This window comes from Octopus bimaculoides, chromosome Z (assembly GCF_046866305.1).
Source record: "Octopus bimaculoides isolate indiv1 chromosome Z, ASM4686630v1, whole genome shotgun sequence".
Taxonomy (NCBI): domain Eukaryota; kingdom Metazoa; phylum Mollusca; class Cephalopoda; order Octopoda; family Octopodidae; genus Octopus; species Octopus bimaculoides.
Window position 1 is genome coordinate 22,220,016 of NC_142944.1, and position 17,943 is coordinate 22,237,958.

Consider the following 17,943-nt stretch of genomic DNA (forward strand, 5'->3'; position numbering starts at 1 on the left):
AGGATTCTGGATTATTTTTCTGTTTTTTTACTTAATTTTTGAGAGCGTTCGGGTTCATTTTTAGTATTCTCTTTTGTGAGAGCAGTCGAGTTTATTTCAGATATTCTCATTTTAAAAATCATCTCTGGCTAATCGTTGAGATAACATTGGTGTTGCCTTGGCAGAGGTTTGCACTCTCTGAGTGCTCTTATTATTATTATTATTAAAGGTGGCAATTTGGCAGAATAGTTAGCATGCCAGGCAAAATGCTTTGTGGCATTTCATTCATCTTTGTTATGAGTTCAAATTCCACCAAAGTCAACTTTGCCTTTAATCCTTTTGGGTTCGATGAATTAAGTACCAGTGCAGCACTGGGGTCAATGTAATCAACTAGTCTTCCCCCACCCAAATTTCAGGTCTTGTGTCATTAGTAGCAAGGATTATTATTATTATTATTGACGTCAAACAAAATTCTTAGCAGTATTTCAACTGTCTACATGTCGTGGGTTCAAATGTTACCAAGGTTGACTTTACCTTTCATCCTTTCGCGGTCATTGAAAAATAAGTACCAGTTACACACTATAGTTAATGTAATCAACTAGCCCCCCTCCTCCAAAAATATCAGGCCTTGTGCCTGTAGTAGAAAGGGTTATTATTGATTGCCCCGCCACCTTCCCTTAACCAGGAAGGCAAGGCTGTATTTATATTCCTGGTGGCCATGGTGAAAGAGGTCATATGGTGGACGAGACTGAAGGGATTGAAGACAAACACTTTTCTCTTTGGCCAATCCTTGATCAACTTCTTCAAGTTTCACTTGAAAAGGAAAATAAGGGTAGAGAGGAAAGTGTTGTCTTCTAGTCAATTTGCTGAAAGGTGCGAGAATGGTGCGGGTAAACGGGCCTGCCTTGAGCATACGCCTGTAATTGGAAAAAAGGGAAAGTAAAAAGGCAAATGCCCCAAAAGTCTGGGCACCCATGGTTTTTTTTATGGGTTTTTTTCATGAGCGGCACTCGAACATCTCCCTATTGAGGATTTCAAATTGTTTTTTCTCCTTCTTCATTATATTAATCTTTGTTTACGCACAAAACCCTTACAACAAAACACACTCACACACATAGGGACACATTGAAAGGCAAAGGTCAACTTTGCCTTTCATCCTTTTGGGGTTGATAAACAAAGTACCAGTTACGCACTGGGGTTGATGTAATCGACTTAATCCCTTTGTCTGTCCTTCTTTGTCCCCTCTATGTTTAGCCCCTTATGGGCAATAAAGAAATAAGAAACACATTTTTGTTTCATACTGTACTGTCCATTATGTTTTTCCTAATGTAAACCCTTTGTGGTTAATAAAGAAATTGTTGTTGTTATCATCATCATCATTATTATTATTATTTAAAGTAAGGCAGTGAGCTGGCAGAAATGTTAGTATGTCAGGTGAAATGCTTAGATGTATTTCTTCTGTCTTTCCGTTCTGAGTTCAAATTCCTCCAACGTTGACTTTGCCTTTCATCCTTTCGGGGGTCGATAAATTAAGTACCAGTTACGCACTGGGGTCGATGTAATTGACTGGCACCCTCCACAAAAACTTTGTGTCTTGTGCCTAGAGTAGAAAAGATTATTATTATTATTTTTGTCATCGTTATTATTATCATTGTTAAGGTGGTGAGCTGGCAGAATCGTTAGCACACTGGACGAAATACTTAGCAGTATTTCACCCGTCACTACGTTGTGAGTTCAAATTCCACCGAAGTCGACTTTACCTTTACCTTTAGGTCGACTTTACCTTTCATCCTTTTCGGTCGATAAATTAAGTACCAGTTGAGTACTGGGGTCCATGTAATCAACTGGCCCCTTCCTCCCAAATTTCAGGCCTTGTGCCTATAATAAAAAAGATTATTATTATTATTTAAGGTAAGGCAGCGTGCTGGCAGAATTGTCAGCATAACAGCTAAAATGCTTTGCAACATTTCATCCATCTTTACATTCTGAGATTAGTTTCTGCTGGGGTAAACAATCCTCAGAAATTGCTGGCCTTGTGCCAAAATTTGAAACCAATAAAATGAGTACCAGTTGAGTTCTAGGGTTGATGAAATTGTCTTACCCTTCCCTTAAAAAAAAAAAAAACTTGTGACACTGTACTACAATATCAATAGTTATATGATCACTAATTTTGGTTTATTTTCTGTTTGCAGGTAGTGATAGCTTGATTGAAATATTTACCCATCGTGGTGAAAGATCACCAGATCCAAGCTGGCAAACACTATCGCATAAAGGAACTATTGCCAACATTGAATATAGGATACGGGTCCTCTGTGATAAAAATTATTATAATAAAACTTGCAAAAAGTACTGTCGGCCCAGGAATGATTCTTTTGGACACAATACCTGTAATGAAAATGGGGACAAAATTTGTTTGGAAGGCTGGACAGGGAAACATTGTATGAAAGGTAAGACTAATCAATTATTCTTTTATTCTTTTGCTTGTTTAAGTCATTTGACTGCAGCCATGCTGGAGCACTGCATTAGCCCTTTAGCATTCGGATTATTCTGTCAAATGTAATCCTTTTTCAATCACATTGTTTTAGCTTCAAAATTTTGATGACGTCATTGTATATTTTTAGAATGATATTGTAGGGTAGGTGTGAGAGGCTAGATCTGCACCAGCCTCCAATCTGTTTCTACAGCTGGATGCCCTTCCTAATGCCAACCACTCTGAGAGTGTAGTGAGTGCTTTTTATGTGCCACCAGCACAGGGCCAGTCAGGGGGCACTTGCATCGACCATGTTTGGATGATGCATTTTATGTGCCAGCAGCATGGGAACCAATCAGGTAGACCTGGTATCGACAATGTTTTGATGGCGCTTTTTACGTACCACCGGCTCAGTAGCCAGTTAGGTGGAACTGGCATCGACCATGTTCAGATGGTGCTTTTTATGTACCACTGGCATGGGAGCCAGTTAAGAAGAACTGGCATCAACCAAGTCTGGATAGTGCTTGTTACATGCCACCAGCATGGGAGCCAGTCAGGGGACACTAGCCACAGCTATGATTTTGGTTTTACTTAACTCAACGGGTCTTCTTGTATAAATATTTTTAAGTGTGCATATATGTATGCAGAAAGTTTGTATACATGCAACATTTGTTTATAGTAGTTTAACACCTTTTTAAGTAAGTCAATACAATGTCAGAGCAGCAACAGTAAAAGAGGAATCAATGGTTCAATTCCTGTCAGCAGTAGTTCTTGTGACTTTGGTCAAAACACTAACCTCTCATTAGACTACACAGATTACTATAATTAGTCAGTATAGTTAAGTCTCACTGTGAAATTTACATAGGACCAGCACTGGACTAACCATTAAGCAATATTAGTATATGCTTAAGACATGAAGGGAAATTAGTATGTGCTTAGGACATCAAGGGAAAATGGGGCACCAAAGAAATGGTAAATGGTTTACGGTATAAAAGAAATCACTTTAAACTTGCTAAAATGATATTCGAAATAGTTTATATGATTGGAAATATAATTTCAAATTGTTCATGGCATCATAATGAAGATCTCATCAAAGACTTTGCATTTAAAAAATGTAACAGAAAATTTTGCAAATATAAGGAGGAAGAATTCAAAAATAAACATTATTTTCTTACTCTCTCTCTTTACTCTTTTACTTGTTTCAGTCATTTGACTGCGGCCATGCTGGAGCACCACCTTTAGTAAAGCAAATCGACCCCAGGACTTATTTTTTGTAAGCCTAGTACTTATTATATCGGCCCTTTTTGTCGAACTGCTAAGTTACGGGGATGTAAACATACCAACATCGGTTGTCAAGCGATGTTGGAGGGACAAACACAGACACACAAACACACATATATACATATACATATATATGACAGGCTTCTTTCAGTTTCCGTCTACCAAATCCACTCATAGTAGAAGACACTTGCCGAAGGTGCCACGTAGTGGGACTGAACCCAGAACCATGTGGTTGGTAAGCAAGCTACTTACCACACAGCTGTAAAAATCTATTTTATGGTTTATTATTTGTATGATGAATTACATATATGAGGGGGTGCTGAAAAGTTCCTGGCTTTGGGTAAAAGAAAATACAGGAGGATCATTTATTCTTTTATTGATATCCACACACTTATTACAGTGGTCCTTCAGTTTTTCTAAGCTCCTTAAAAGAACTTGGAAGGTTGGGCCTCCAACCAAGCCTCTCATGATACACTTAAAGCCAGGAACTTTTCAGCACCCTCAGGGGTAGAACCTCTATGGGTCTTAATCCAACCCTGTATGCGACTCGTTTGTTTATAATACCAAATTCAAATGTTACTTGTTATTGACCACTTTCCCATCCAGGGAGTAGTTTATCTCTCATCTCCCTAGTGTTACACAAACTGAACATAAACATTGACTCCTCCTAAGGGTTTCTTTTGATTCAGAAAATCATTTGCATTTAATGAGCCACACTGGTTTCACAAATTCCTTATTTGTGTTCCAGATTTAGTCTCTTAAAAATGATGTTACCAGTATTTTGTTATTATTATAGACAATGTGGAGAGGGCACTTGTCCTAGTAGTCAGGGCCTCCATGGTTTTGTGGGGTTTCCAAGAACAGCCCTAAGTAGTCTTCCTCTTTTGGGGAATTATTCTTTTGCTAGAATTTATATTTTTGTAATTTTTACTTTTATACACACCTTTTGTGTAACCCCACATTGTATTGTCCTACCTTCCCTAACGATTTTTGTGAACCTTCAGTGATTAATAAGGAAAACATTATTATTATTATTATTATTATTGATATTGTTAAGGTGATGAGTTGGCAGAATTGTTAACATGCCAGGCAATATGATTAGTGGCATTTTGTCTGTCTTAACATTCTGAGTTCAAACTTTGCCAAAGTCAGTTTTGCCTTTCATCTTTTCAGGATCGATAAAATAAGTACCAGTTATGCACTGGGGGTGGGGGGTCAATGTAATCAACTTAATCTTCTCCCCCAAGCTGCCCTTGTGGCAAAAATTTGAAATCATTAAGTTAAAAGTTTATTATTTTAGATATGTTTTGGCTGTTTTTACCCTTCACTAAAAAACTTAGTCACTGTAACCTAACGCCCCCATCCATCCCACCCTCGTCCCCATTTAACAGCTAGAAGGAAAATGTCATCAGCCATAACAGGAAGGTAAACCAAAAATACATCAAAATAGCAGAAAACATTGTAGGTCAATGCACATCCTTTTTTTCCCCGTTTTCATAACATCAGTTGTCAAGCGATGTTGTGGAGGACAAACACAGACACACAAACACACACATATATATATATACATATACATATATACGATGGGTTTCTTTCAGTTTCCATCTACCAAATCCACTCACAAGGCTTGGCCCGAGGTTATAGTAGAAGACACTTGCCCAAGGTGCCACGCAGTGGAACTGAACCCGGAACCGTGTGGTACTTACCACACACCCACTCCTACGCCTATATATAATGTGTATGTGTGTGTAAATATATATATATATCAACACAGTCTTGCACAATATTTGCAGATTTCTGGAAGCCGGATAAGAGTTTTGTTACTATTATACATCCATCTCAAGAGAGATCTTTTTTTCTTGGTGTGTTCCTGAGCAATGTGTCTAATTCTGCTGATGCCATTACCATTTTTTCTACCTAAAGGGAAAATGTTTCTACTCTTTACTCCACAGTTGACTACTTAGCAACAGAATATGAATCCAGGTGTAAAAATAATTGTTCCAAAAGAATTCCATAACAATTCCAAGTCAGCAAGCATTAAAAAAAAATGTCATGAAATAGTATTTAAAGAACAAAAAAAAAAAACATTGTCCTCTCTTTCAATTCCACTTCGATATTTATACTACAAACCTCTACTTCTATGACAGCCTCCATGTCTGTCTGTCTGTCTCACCTTGTAAGTTGTTGTTTAGCCCCAAGTAAGTCCTCAGCCCAGCAGACAAATAATCAAAAGCATTCCAACTATGACCACCCTGTTTCTTTTCCCAACACAGTGAATCCGGAATAACCATATTTTAATGTGTATAAGGAACCCTTTTTTTTTTTGTCAAAAATTAGGTTAAAAAAATATGGGAGTTTCTTATACATGGATAGTATTATAACCCCTTACAAAACCCTTTTTTCCAAATTTTAAGCCCCAAAAATTAGGGGGTTCCTTAGACATGCTAAAATACAGTACATTGTCCAATGTATACCAGTCCCTTCAACCCTCCTATTTTTTTTTATCATGACAAATTTGGGAGGGATTTGGTTTCTATTTCTAGCACATTTAGAAGCTGTGATGAGATTTTTCCATTGACTCAGATTGAGCGTAATGTAAATTTCCATGGTGGCATCGTATGAATATGGCTTCGTACAGCCGATATCTATTGTTAACTCTATTGATGTGCAATCAATATTTCCAGCTTCTATTAAATGCTGCTGTTGCTATAGACGGAATTGGTTCGATGTTCTGTTAATGATGATGATGATAATGATGTTTTAACACAGACAAGTAATATGAAACATTTTGTTGTAACAGAGCAAGGCTGGGAGGGAAAGAGAGAGAGAGAGAGAGAGAAAGAGAGAGAGAGAGAGAGGCAGAAAGAGAGATGAAACACAGAAGGTAGAGAACACAAGAGAGAGAGAGAGAGAGAGAGTGTGTGTGGGCTGGCAGGTTGGAAGCGTGTATGTGTGTGTGGACATATGTATACAAATACATACACTTATGTATATACATATAATTATTTATGTATATACATTTATATGCACACATATGCACATGTGCTTAAACACTCACACTCATGTATGTTCGTATGCAAATGCAGATGTAGATAGATAAAGGTTTAGATAGGTAGATAGGTAGGTAGGTAGATTGATAGGTAGATAGATAGATAGATAGACAGATAGGGTGGTAGCTAAAATAAGTGGGTTGATTGGTTTGTGTGCAGAGAGAAGCTAGATGGAGAGACTCAGGGTTGGGTCTGGCACAAAGAAAAAAACATGATTAAGGAAAAAATAAAAGGGTGGGGAAACACCTAAAAAAATTTGAAAAGAAAATATATATATATATAAGAATGTATCATTTGGGAAAGTGCAGTTAGAAAATAAGGCTGGAAAGTATACCAGGGATTAGGAATGGCTGGAATGCGCAATTTGTTAAGGCTGATGTTTAAGGTACAATATTGTGCAGACGTTAAAGTATAGTCATCTGTCCATTATTCCTGCAAAGCAGTTCAGATCAAGACCTTTGAAATAAATTTCTTGCTATGCCAACAGTTTTTTTATTTATTAGTATTTTGAATTTAGAATTAAGGTAATTGTTTGATTGTCTTGTATGTTTTTAATAGTTGGTAATCTCTCAAGTCTGAGAAAGATGATTCCACAGTTTCTTACTGAACAACCTGCACAGATGATTTGCTTATTGTGTTTTGCGTGAGCTTACTCTCTACATGAAATCAGCTTTGCACAGTGTGCTACACATCAGACATTAAAGTGATTGCAAGCAGCAGGAAATGAAGGAGTTTTGTTCAACAACACAAGGAACTGGCTGGTCTTGGAATCACAATCATGAATGCAACATCTTAACCACTAAGTTACATGACCTCATGAATGTTTTACTTTTGGACTCTTTTAAGCTGTGCACAAATCACATTTCTCGATGCCCTTCTTATATGGCTTGAATCATTCAAGGATTTTCTTCTGACACTGTAATTGAGAGCTCTGTCTTTCAAATATCAGAGATAATAGGAAAGCTTAATCTATGTTATATCTTTCAATAATTCTGAAACTAGTTTGATGGAAATAATAATGTATCTTAAATTCTCCCTCAGTCTTCCCTGTATATCACTCAATAGTATGGCCTTAATTGGAGCTTAAATATTGGATGTCTGCTTAATGGACAAATAATGCATTTAACTTTACAGGGTTCACTTGGCTGGCAAGTATTAATGTTTCTGTATGGACAATATTCTTCAGGTGTAATTCTGGGGATTTTACTTTATATATATATATATATATATATATATATATATATTTATATCATAGTAAGGCTTTTCATCATTCTAAGTTAATATCTTGTTATGGTCAGCTTTTCCTTTTAACTCTTCAGCATAGAAGATATAAAGTTCCAGTCAAAGAACTGGGACCAATATAATTAACCAACCACTACCCCTCAAAACTGCAGACCTTGTGTCTAAATTAAGAACAATTTTGGGGGTCAGAGCTTGGTGTATTATTGATCCAGGTTTAGCTTGTCTTTAAATTCTCTGACTTCAATTCTCCATAACAATAATATGTCATTACCATATCAACATTCTTCTACTTACTGACATGGTTCTTGACTACAATAGATGAATGACATGATCTTGTATTACTGTCAGCAAGCTTCTGATTAAGTGCTTGTAAAGGTTGTATAGACTGTTGCTAAGGTTAGGAATAATGTCTTGGAAATCAGCTACAGTCAATTTTATCACTGCCATAGTTGTTCTAAAGTACTGAAGATTTAGATTTTGTTCTTCCCTTAGTTTATTTAATGTGTGTCAGTTAGCATTGTTGGAAATGGCTAACTTTTTATTATGATATCGGCCAAAATATTCTAAAGTAGATCTTTTCCAACATCAGTCTGAGATGTATAAACCAACAAGGTTTATACATCTCAACACAAACCTTGGCACTGTCTAACAGACTCATGCTTACACTGAAAGACCTGGCTAGGTCATATTTCTTAACCAAAGCAGAAACTTTGTCATAGAACATTGTCTTCCTAACATGCATTATTATTTCTATATCTTTGTTATAATATAATATAACTTGGGGAAAATCTATAATAAGGACTTAGAGGTAGAGAGATGAAAACCCGCTATAACAAATTGAGTAAATTTGGTACCACGCTTTGTTCTTAATATCACTAAACAGGAAGGTGGCAAGCCGGCAGAATCTTTAGCACACCAAGTAAAATAGTTAGTGGCGTTTCATCCATCTTTAAATTCTGGGTTCAAATTCCACCAAGGCTGACTTTGCCTGTCATCCTTTTGGGGTTCAATAAAATAAGTACCAGTTGAGCACTAGGGTTGATTTATTCAACTTGGCTCCTCCTCTAAAATTGCTGGCCCTATGCTGAAATTTGAAACCAATATCATTAAAAAGGCAAATTCAGTGTTACTATTGTTCCATTACTGGAGATTAGTAGCTTTGCTAATATTATATATATCAAACTTACTCTATCTTTTTTTTTTTCTTACCAGATTGATTTCAGATTTAGTAGTGTCAGCCTACTTTTAGATTTAGAATCAAAATCTTCCTCAAGATTTTTAATAGTTACAAATTGATGCTTGGTATTTAGCTAATAACAGCAGATTATTGATATTCAGCTTATCTACCACAGTCTTAGATTCCCAATTAATGTTTTAGAACAGTTATCGTAGAATTTTTTTTACCATCGAGCAAATTTGAGCAATTCTTTACTCTTTTACTTGTTTCAGTCATTTGACTGTGGCCATGCTGGAGCACCGCCTTTAGTTGAGCAAATCAACCCCAGGACTTATTCTTTGGAAGCCTAGTACTTATTCTATCGGTCTCTTTTGCCGAACTGCTAGATGACGGGGACATAAACACACCGGCATCAGTTGTCAAGCAATGCTAGGGGAACAAACACAAACACACACACACACATATATATATATCATCATCATCATCATCATCATCATCATCATCATCGTTTAACGTCCGCTTTCCATGCTAGCATGGGTTGGACGATTTGACTGAGGACTGGTGAAACCGGATGGCAACACCAGGCTCCAGTCTGATTTGGCAGAGTTTCTACAGCTGGATGCCCTTCCTAACACCAACCACTCAGAGAGTGTAGTGGGTGCTTTTACGTGTCACCCGCACGAAAACGGCCACGCTTGAAATGGTGTCTTTTATGTGCCACCCGCACAAGCCAGTCCAGGGGCACTGGCAACGATCTCGCTCGAAAATCCTACAGGAGCCAGTCAGGCGGTACTGGCAACGGCCACGCTCAAAATGGTGCATCTCATGTGCCAACCGCACAAGAACCAGTCCAGGGGCACTGGCAACGATCTTACTTGGCTTGCCGGGTCTTCTCACGCACAGCCCATTTCCAAAGGTCTCGGTCCGTAGTCATCGCCTCGGTGAGGCCCAATGTACGAAGGTCTTGCCTCACCACCTCAGCCCAGGTCTTCCTGGGCCTACCTCTTCCACGGGTTCCCTCAACTGTTAGGGTGTGGCACTTTTTCACGCAGCTATCCTCCTCCATTCTCACCACATGTCCATACCAGCGCAATCGTCTCTCTTGCACGCCACAACTGATGCTTCTAATGTTCAGCTTTATATATATATATATATATATATATACAATGTTAATTCTCTAAATGAAGTATTAACAGTAACTGCACGATAAAGTGTAGTATATTGCCACTTAAGTGTGGCTGACCCCTAGGGGTGGATGTTACTGTTGCTTTTAGCCCCAGGAGGACATCTCCTCCAGCTGGCTTATCGACACACGACTGTGTCCTGTTTGCCAAGGGAGTTATCCCTCTCACCAGGTCTTCCTGGGCCTACCTCTTCCACGGGTTCCCTCAACTGTTAGGGTGTGGCACTTTTTCACGCAGCTATCCTCCTCCATTCTCACCACATGTCCATACCAGCGCAATCGTCTCTCTTGCACGTCACAACTGATATATACGACGGGCTTCTTTCAGTTTCCTTCTACCAAATCCACTCACAAGACTTTGGTCAGCCCGAGGCTATAGTAGAAGACACTTGTATATAGATATATACATGCATGCATACGCAGTGAGACTGAACCCAGAACCATGTGGTTGGTAAGCAAGCTACTTACCACACAGCCACTCCAGCGCCTTTATTTAAACTATTGACTATCTTGGAAAGTTTGTTATGCTTAATTTAAGAATACCAATGCTTTTTATTTAGATTTTCAGAAATTCTTAATGTCTAGGAATAGTTTATGTTTGAAAAGCTGGGAAGACTTAGAAAATCTGAGATTTTGTGATGTGCCTAAGTTTTTGAAATTCAAACAAGAAAGGGAGATGATTTCAAGGAATCAGGCATTCTTCAAAACTGACGCACTATTTAAGGTTGGAAAGTTTTGAAGGTGTCTAAAAAGTTTTGTGCATGGCACTTACAAAACTTGATATGTGCAATGTATGAAACTTTCTGACCCTGACTTACTCACGTAATTTTTCTGTCTGTTTCAATGTGTGTGTGTGTGTGTGTGCGTGTGTGTAAGTATGTATGTGTGCATGTCTGCATGTGTGTGTGTATGCATGAGTGTATGTATGCATGCATGCATGCATGCATGTGTGTACACACATACACACACACACATGCACACATGTATTGAGTTCTGCTTCTTCTAGAAGCAATGTTTGTGTATCCATGTGTATATATATATATATATATGTGTGTGTATAAATCTTTAAATCTTAAAAATGTTTCAGCTTCAAAGCTGCAGTCATGCTGGAGCACGAATATATATAGATTATGCATGTGTATATGTATGTGTTTGTGTATGCATGTATGTATACATCTATACACACACACACAAATATGTACATACATGCACACACACAGGCTTATATTTACAAATACGTTTCATTCTGTGGAAACTAGGATATCAAGTGTCTAACCAATAACCTGACAGTGTAGATGTGGCCCCTTTAGTCACAGCTTTATCTTACCTCTCCTTCAAATCTCTTTCTATGTATATCCCATTTTCCCCTTTTTGGTCTGTGATGATGATTGCAGAGTTGTGGGGGATGGGGAAGGGGGGTCTCTGAGTGGAATTAGTGGTGGTCCCTTCCACTCTCTCTCTATATATATTATTCAATATCTCTCTCTCACCTCATTTGTGTGTGTGTGTGTTTAACTGTGAGCAGATAAACAGGATTATGTTTATCTATATATATTTATCCCACCATCCTCTGTACTAATAAATTTCCATCTTCACTTTTGCACCTGGGGCTCAATATTTTCATTTTGCATCAATAAATCACTTAGCAATGTTTGTATGTATTTATTTATAAATACATTCATATATGTAATCTATATATATTCGTGCTCCAGCATGACCGCAGCTTTGAAGCTGAAACATTTTTAAGATTTAAAGATTTATGCACACACACATATATATATACACATGCATTTTTATATATATATATAAGATACAAATATATATATATATATAAGATATATATATAAGATACAAATGGAACACAACCTAGATACCATAACAAACAGTGGAATAGACTACAAAGGATTAGTGACAAAACAAACAAAAAGACCACGTGGTACAATACCGACAAGTTCCAGAGAGTAATGTTTGTGGACGCCACGCCACACGGAGAACTGGCCTGCAGATTTCGAAAAATCCTCAAAAGTACCAAGTTGAGGATAAATGTTATAGAAAAACCAGGGAGATCAATTAGATCAATAATATGTAAAACATATCCCTTCAGAAGAACAAGGTGTGTTGAGGAGAGTTGCATTGTGTGCAAAAATAGTCCTGGTGCCAACTGCAAAGCCAGAAATGTAGTCTACAAAATAAGCTGTATGGATGGTGAGTGTAAAAACAGAAACACGACATACATAGGTGAAACGGCAAGAAGTTTGGCTGAGCGTGTAAACGAACATTGGAGGGACTATAATAATCAAAAACAAACCTCGGTGCTCTACCAGCATGCCAAAGAACAACATGGTGGTGTACTGGACAGAATTAGCATAGAAATCCTGTCTAGACACCCCGGTGACGCATCGTTGCAACGAATACAGGAGTCGGTCCTCATAACTGAAACGCAACCAATTTTAAACACCAAATACACGTATATGAGGGCCTTACAATTGCCCATGGTTGCGTGTGTTGTTCACACATATGATGCGGAATATGAACGTAAATAAATTAATTTAAAAGTCTCTATCTGATCTGATATAAACGAAATTGTTACAAACACATATGGACGCACATACTTACATATAAGCACGAACACATAAGTGCATGCACACATATGAGCGTGCACACATACGAGCTTGCACACACTCACATGCTCATACCAAACAGTTTCGAAACAACGCTAGATCATATATTTCAAAATAAATGGAAGTGGAGAGACAAGTTACTGAAGAGATTGCAAGAGTGCAATGAAATAATCTAACAAAAAACTATATAAATTAATAAAGGACTGAACCAGTGCGTGTGTTTATTACCGGCATAATGCCTCTCCCAAGGTTTAATTGTATTTCTTTCAACACACGTATCCACATCAAGAATCTTGCACACGAAATACACATACGAAATATATATATATATATATATTTATATAAGGGCATTACTATACAATAACGCCTCACGCCCTGAGGGACTCTAAGGTCAGACTACTATAAAAAAAGCACATTTTTACCGAATGCGAGGAAATGCAACTCTCAAAGCCAACCCCTGGATCTATTTTAAAACGGGGCGCCAGTATTTTCTTAACGAAACACTAACGAAACACTTTGAAACCTGGGACACTGGTAGAATGTGTCATATAAAACATCTTTTACTCTTAGTCTTCTTAACAAAAAAAAGGAATTCGCAAGTTATTCCATGTAAAAGTTGTCGTATTTCTGTAATTTCAACCAATCACTGACGTCTATTCAGCTCAATAGAGTTACTGCTGGGCGGTCATAAAAATGTTATTCCCTGTGACATATTTCATCCGGTTTAATCGTAATTTATACGGCTATATTGTTTATATAATAAATTACGCTGTGCGTATGTATGTGTGTAACAATTTTAGAGTTAGGGTTAGGGTTAGGTTTAGGGTTACGGTTAACAAGGGCCTGGGAACAGGGGGTGCAGCGGGTGCATCCGCACCCCCTAGAATTTTCAGGGGGTGCAAGATCAAAATTTGCACCCCCTACATAATCTTACCAGTTGCAGGAAAGAAGTGTCTAAAATCTATCAGTAAAAAAATAAATAAATAAGTGATGAAGCTAGCATAAAATTCCCTAGGGAGTTCTGAAGTGACAATAACAACAGTAGCAGCAACAATAACAACAACAAAACCAGCATGTATGGTTAATTTTGAACGTATAGCATTACTTGAATTATTGAAGACAGCTCCCACCCAGTTTCTGCCCATCAATACTTCTCTCCACTCCCAAGTTCTTTGTAATTGGTGTTGCTAAAGACTTAAAACATGGTTGAATAGATTCGACCGTTTGACCCCAGTCTAAAAATAAAGCCCCTTCAGAATTATTTCAATACAAAACGACCATTATTTGCTTGACCACTGCCTGAGTAAGTGCCTTTTTTCAACTCCAACTTTAGTCTTGATTCACCTTTTCATTCAATCTTTACTTTCCTTTTTGTCTTTATTCCTCTCTATCTGCTCTTTTTATCCTTCTCTTGAGTTCCTTAGGAAATAGTTTCCTTTTAGCGTTACTACTAACAAATCATATCTTAAAGACGTAGTTTAGGCAGAATGCCTTATATATAGACGCCTTTCATATTTTTATCTTGCCTTAATTCTGTCATATTATTAACCAAAAGTCTTCCTGCCTATATATAAAATAGTATCTGCGTCATATCTGTTTCCGATAGTGTCTTGCTTTTTCGTTTTATATAGAAAACGTTGATTTAATTAGTTTGATAAGTGCCTCTGCACGAAACTCTCGAACCTTCAGTCACTATGTAACTTTCTCTGATGAATAAATCTATACTTATTTAGACTGACTCAACAAGTTCTATTTTTCTTGTTTGAACCACTACGCCTCTGATGAGAACCCAATAATGTTCGGAAATCGATTAAAGTTGTTCATCTTTTTTTTTTTCAATCTACGGAGAATTTGCCCTCTTTATAAATATACGATATATATATATAAATATAAATAGACCTCGATAATCGGCTCAGGATTCTCCCCAATGACTTTACAAAGGTCATTTGGGGCCCCAGTTCGCTGTGAAACCATTTGGTAGCTGGTATCGTTACGAGGTCTATTTATATTTACCCACTTCTCTACTTGTAGAGTAAGCTCTCCTCCGGTTATATAGTTTTACCGTATATTATCACAATGTGTGTGTGTATATATATATATATATATATACAGAGAGAGAGAGAGAGAGAGGTAGGTAGGTACATATGCAAGCACACATACACGAATGCATATACATACGAATGTATATATTTGTGTGTCTGTATGTCACCCCACCATCGCCTGATAACTAATGTTGATGCGATTATGCCCCTGTAACTTGGCGGTTCGAAAAAAGAGGCGATAGAATTAATACGAGGCTTCCAAAGAATAATTCCTGGTGTTGATTTCTTCAAATAAAAGACGGTGCTCTAGTATGGCCTATCGTCTTTTGAAGCATATTGGATGGGAGGTCATGTTGCTGGTTTTGCCAATAAAAACACAAGCACTATTTGTGTGATGTTCGCTATTTGTTTTTCAGGTTTTTGTTCGACCAGAGTTCTTTCGTTACAATTCAGTGGCCTTATACGTGGTTCTTTACTTATTTTTTCTTTCTTGTGTCTGCTCTTTTTAATCATCTGCCATGTTGTATTCAACAGAAATTCAAAATCTTATGGGAAACTTTGTAAATCTTGTAAGGGAACTTGCTGAAGAATGCAGTGCAGAAGTAAGCCAGTGGTTTAAGCGTCGGAACAATTTCCTCTCTGATACAATTCAAAATGAAATTTTAGAGGCATATGCTCATAACATTTTACGAGATCAAAATAAAAGTAGAAAATTCCAGATTTATTGGCATTATATGTGATGGTACCACTAATTGCTCTGGCATGGAACAAGTATCAATCACTGTCCGGTACGTTTCTGAAGACCTGAATGTCAATGAGGATTTTCTAGGTTTTTATAATCCCCGTGATTGCTCTTCGAAGACACTGACTAAGATTATTCTAGATGTTTTTTGTCACCTAAACATTTCACTTGGCTCAAAGTTATGCTGTTTTTCATTTGATGGTGCAAGTACCATGAGTGGAAACATTTCAGGTGTACAAATGTGATTGAAAAATTTGTTCCCAGGTACATATTTTGTACACTGTGGAAACCACTCTCTAGACCTTGTCCTCCAAGAAGTTAGTTTTAAGGTTACCTTTGTAGCTGATGCACTGAACTTTGTTCATCAATGCGCCATTCTTGTAAAAGAGTCACCAAAAAGAAAAGCACAATGGACAAATCTTTGTGTTGCAAGCAGTGTGTCCAACTCGGTGGTGCATTAGAGCAACAGCACTGAAACAAGCAGAAAACAATTATAAGAATATTCAAAATTGTTTTGCTTGACTTTCTTAATGACTTCTCGTTAAGAGCAACAACAAAGGCTACTGTTAAAGGGCTGCTAAAGCAATCTGGCAAAGCTTCCATTTTGTTCGGCATTAAAATCACTGGGGATATATTTGGGGTATGTGAGCCAGTGGCACGTAGCTTACAGCATCCAGGCACGACAGCCGGTGATTGCTTGAAATTGATTGAAAAGTTGAAAAACTCTTTCAAAAATGAGAAGTGAGAAGGTTTTTGAAAAATATTTTGATGAAGTATCCTCTTCTGACTTGGTGAAAATGCCCAACATTTCGCGATCTAAAAATACATCACTGCGCTTTAGGCACACAACAACTATTGAAGAAGTTGCTCTTTCTGTCACCGATGACTGGCGTCTGCAATATTTCTCTATGGTGGCTGTCATCGAAAATGAATTGACTCACCGGTTTCAGCAACAGGGAATACGTGTATGCTCTGAGCAAGAGGAGTTGCTATTGTCAGCAGTCAAATGTGGAGTATTTAACTTTGAAAATGCACCTGCTTCTACCTGCTTCTTTTGATTTACTCTTACTGTCATCTCAAATCAAACTTCTTGCTGGCCTATGGACGGAAAGGGAAAATTTGCCTAAATCATTTAATGACATAGTTGAAAAATGGAGAGTGTCTGATGCTATTTTTCGTTCTAGTGTGCTACAAGTGTTGGCGTTAATGCAGCTTGTCTTGTCTTCACCTGTATCTGTTGCATCAAGCGAAAGAACATTCAGTGCACTTCGCCGTTTGAAGAGCTGGCTCCATACCACAATGACAGCACCGTCTTACACATTGTGTCATATTGCATGTACATAAAAAAATATACGATGAAAACACTTTGTGCATCTTCATGAAACGTTTCATTTACAAAACGTTTGAGCGTAGGAAAACTTTTGGAATATGTTGATACTGTTTTTTTCATATACGTGTGAATTATGGAGTGATGCAAAAACTCGGCTTACTTCCATTTTAACACTACTTATAGCTTCATTATTTCTTTCTTGGTAAACTGACATTTGAATGTTCAGAGAAAACTTCAAAAGTAACTATTAGTGACTTCTCTTCAAGATGAATAAAATTTGACATCATGCTGTTATCAAGTACCTGTAGAAAAAGGATTTAGTCCCCAAGAACATGTTGATATATCGGAGGATGATGCTCCAGTTTTATCAACAGTGCACAGCTGATTAACTGATTTGAGCAGAGATAATTTTGAGAAGACTAATGATCTGAACAGTCTGCAACTGGACAAAAAATAAATAAATTGCCAATGTTATTAGCATATCACGTGTGAGAGCTGAGAATATTCTACACAATAAATTTGGCATGATGAAAGTTTCTGCTTGGTGGGTGTTGCTTCTTCTGACACCTGATTAAAAGGGCACCAGGCTGATCACATTTCGATAATATCTGACATTGCTTGAGGCAAATCCAGTTTCCTTAAATGTGTTGGGTTTATCATTTTGAGTTAGAGAATAAGAGATAATCTAACAGTGGAGACACTCCTCAACACTTACTCTAAAGAAGGTCATCAAGATCGTTTAATCTGCAGGGAAGGTGATGGCCTCAGTATTTTGAATTGCAAAAAGCATCGTGTTTATTGACTACTTTCAAAGGCTCTCACCATC

The 17,943-nt window shown here is 37.5% G+C and overlaps 1 protein-coding gene across 1 annotated transcript in view; it reads left to right on the top strand.

The window, feature by feature from the left end:
- The window catches only part of LOC149132169 (protein jagged-1-like), a 163,036-nt gene that overhangs the window by 137,671 nt on the left and 7,422 nt on the right, over nucleotides 1–17,943 (top strand). Inside the window, exon 3 of the mRNA XM_089364968.1 lies at nucleotides 2,172–2,426. Coding sequence (XP_089221094.1) covers nucleotides 2,172–2,426 — 255 coding nt within the window. The remainder of the gene's footprint in view (nucleotides 1–2,171; nucleotides 2,427–17,943) is intronic.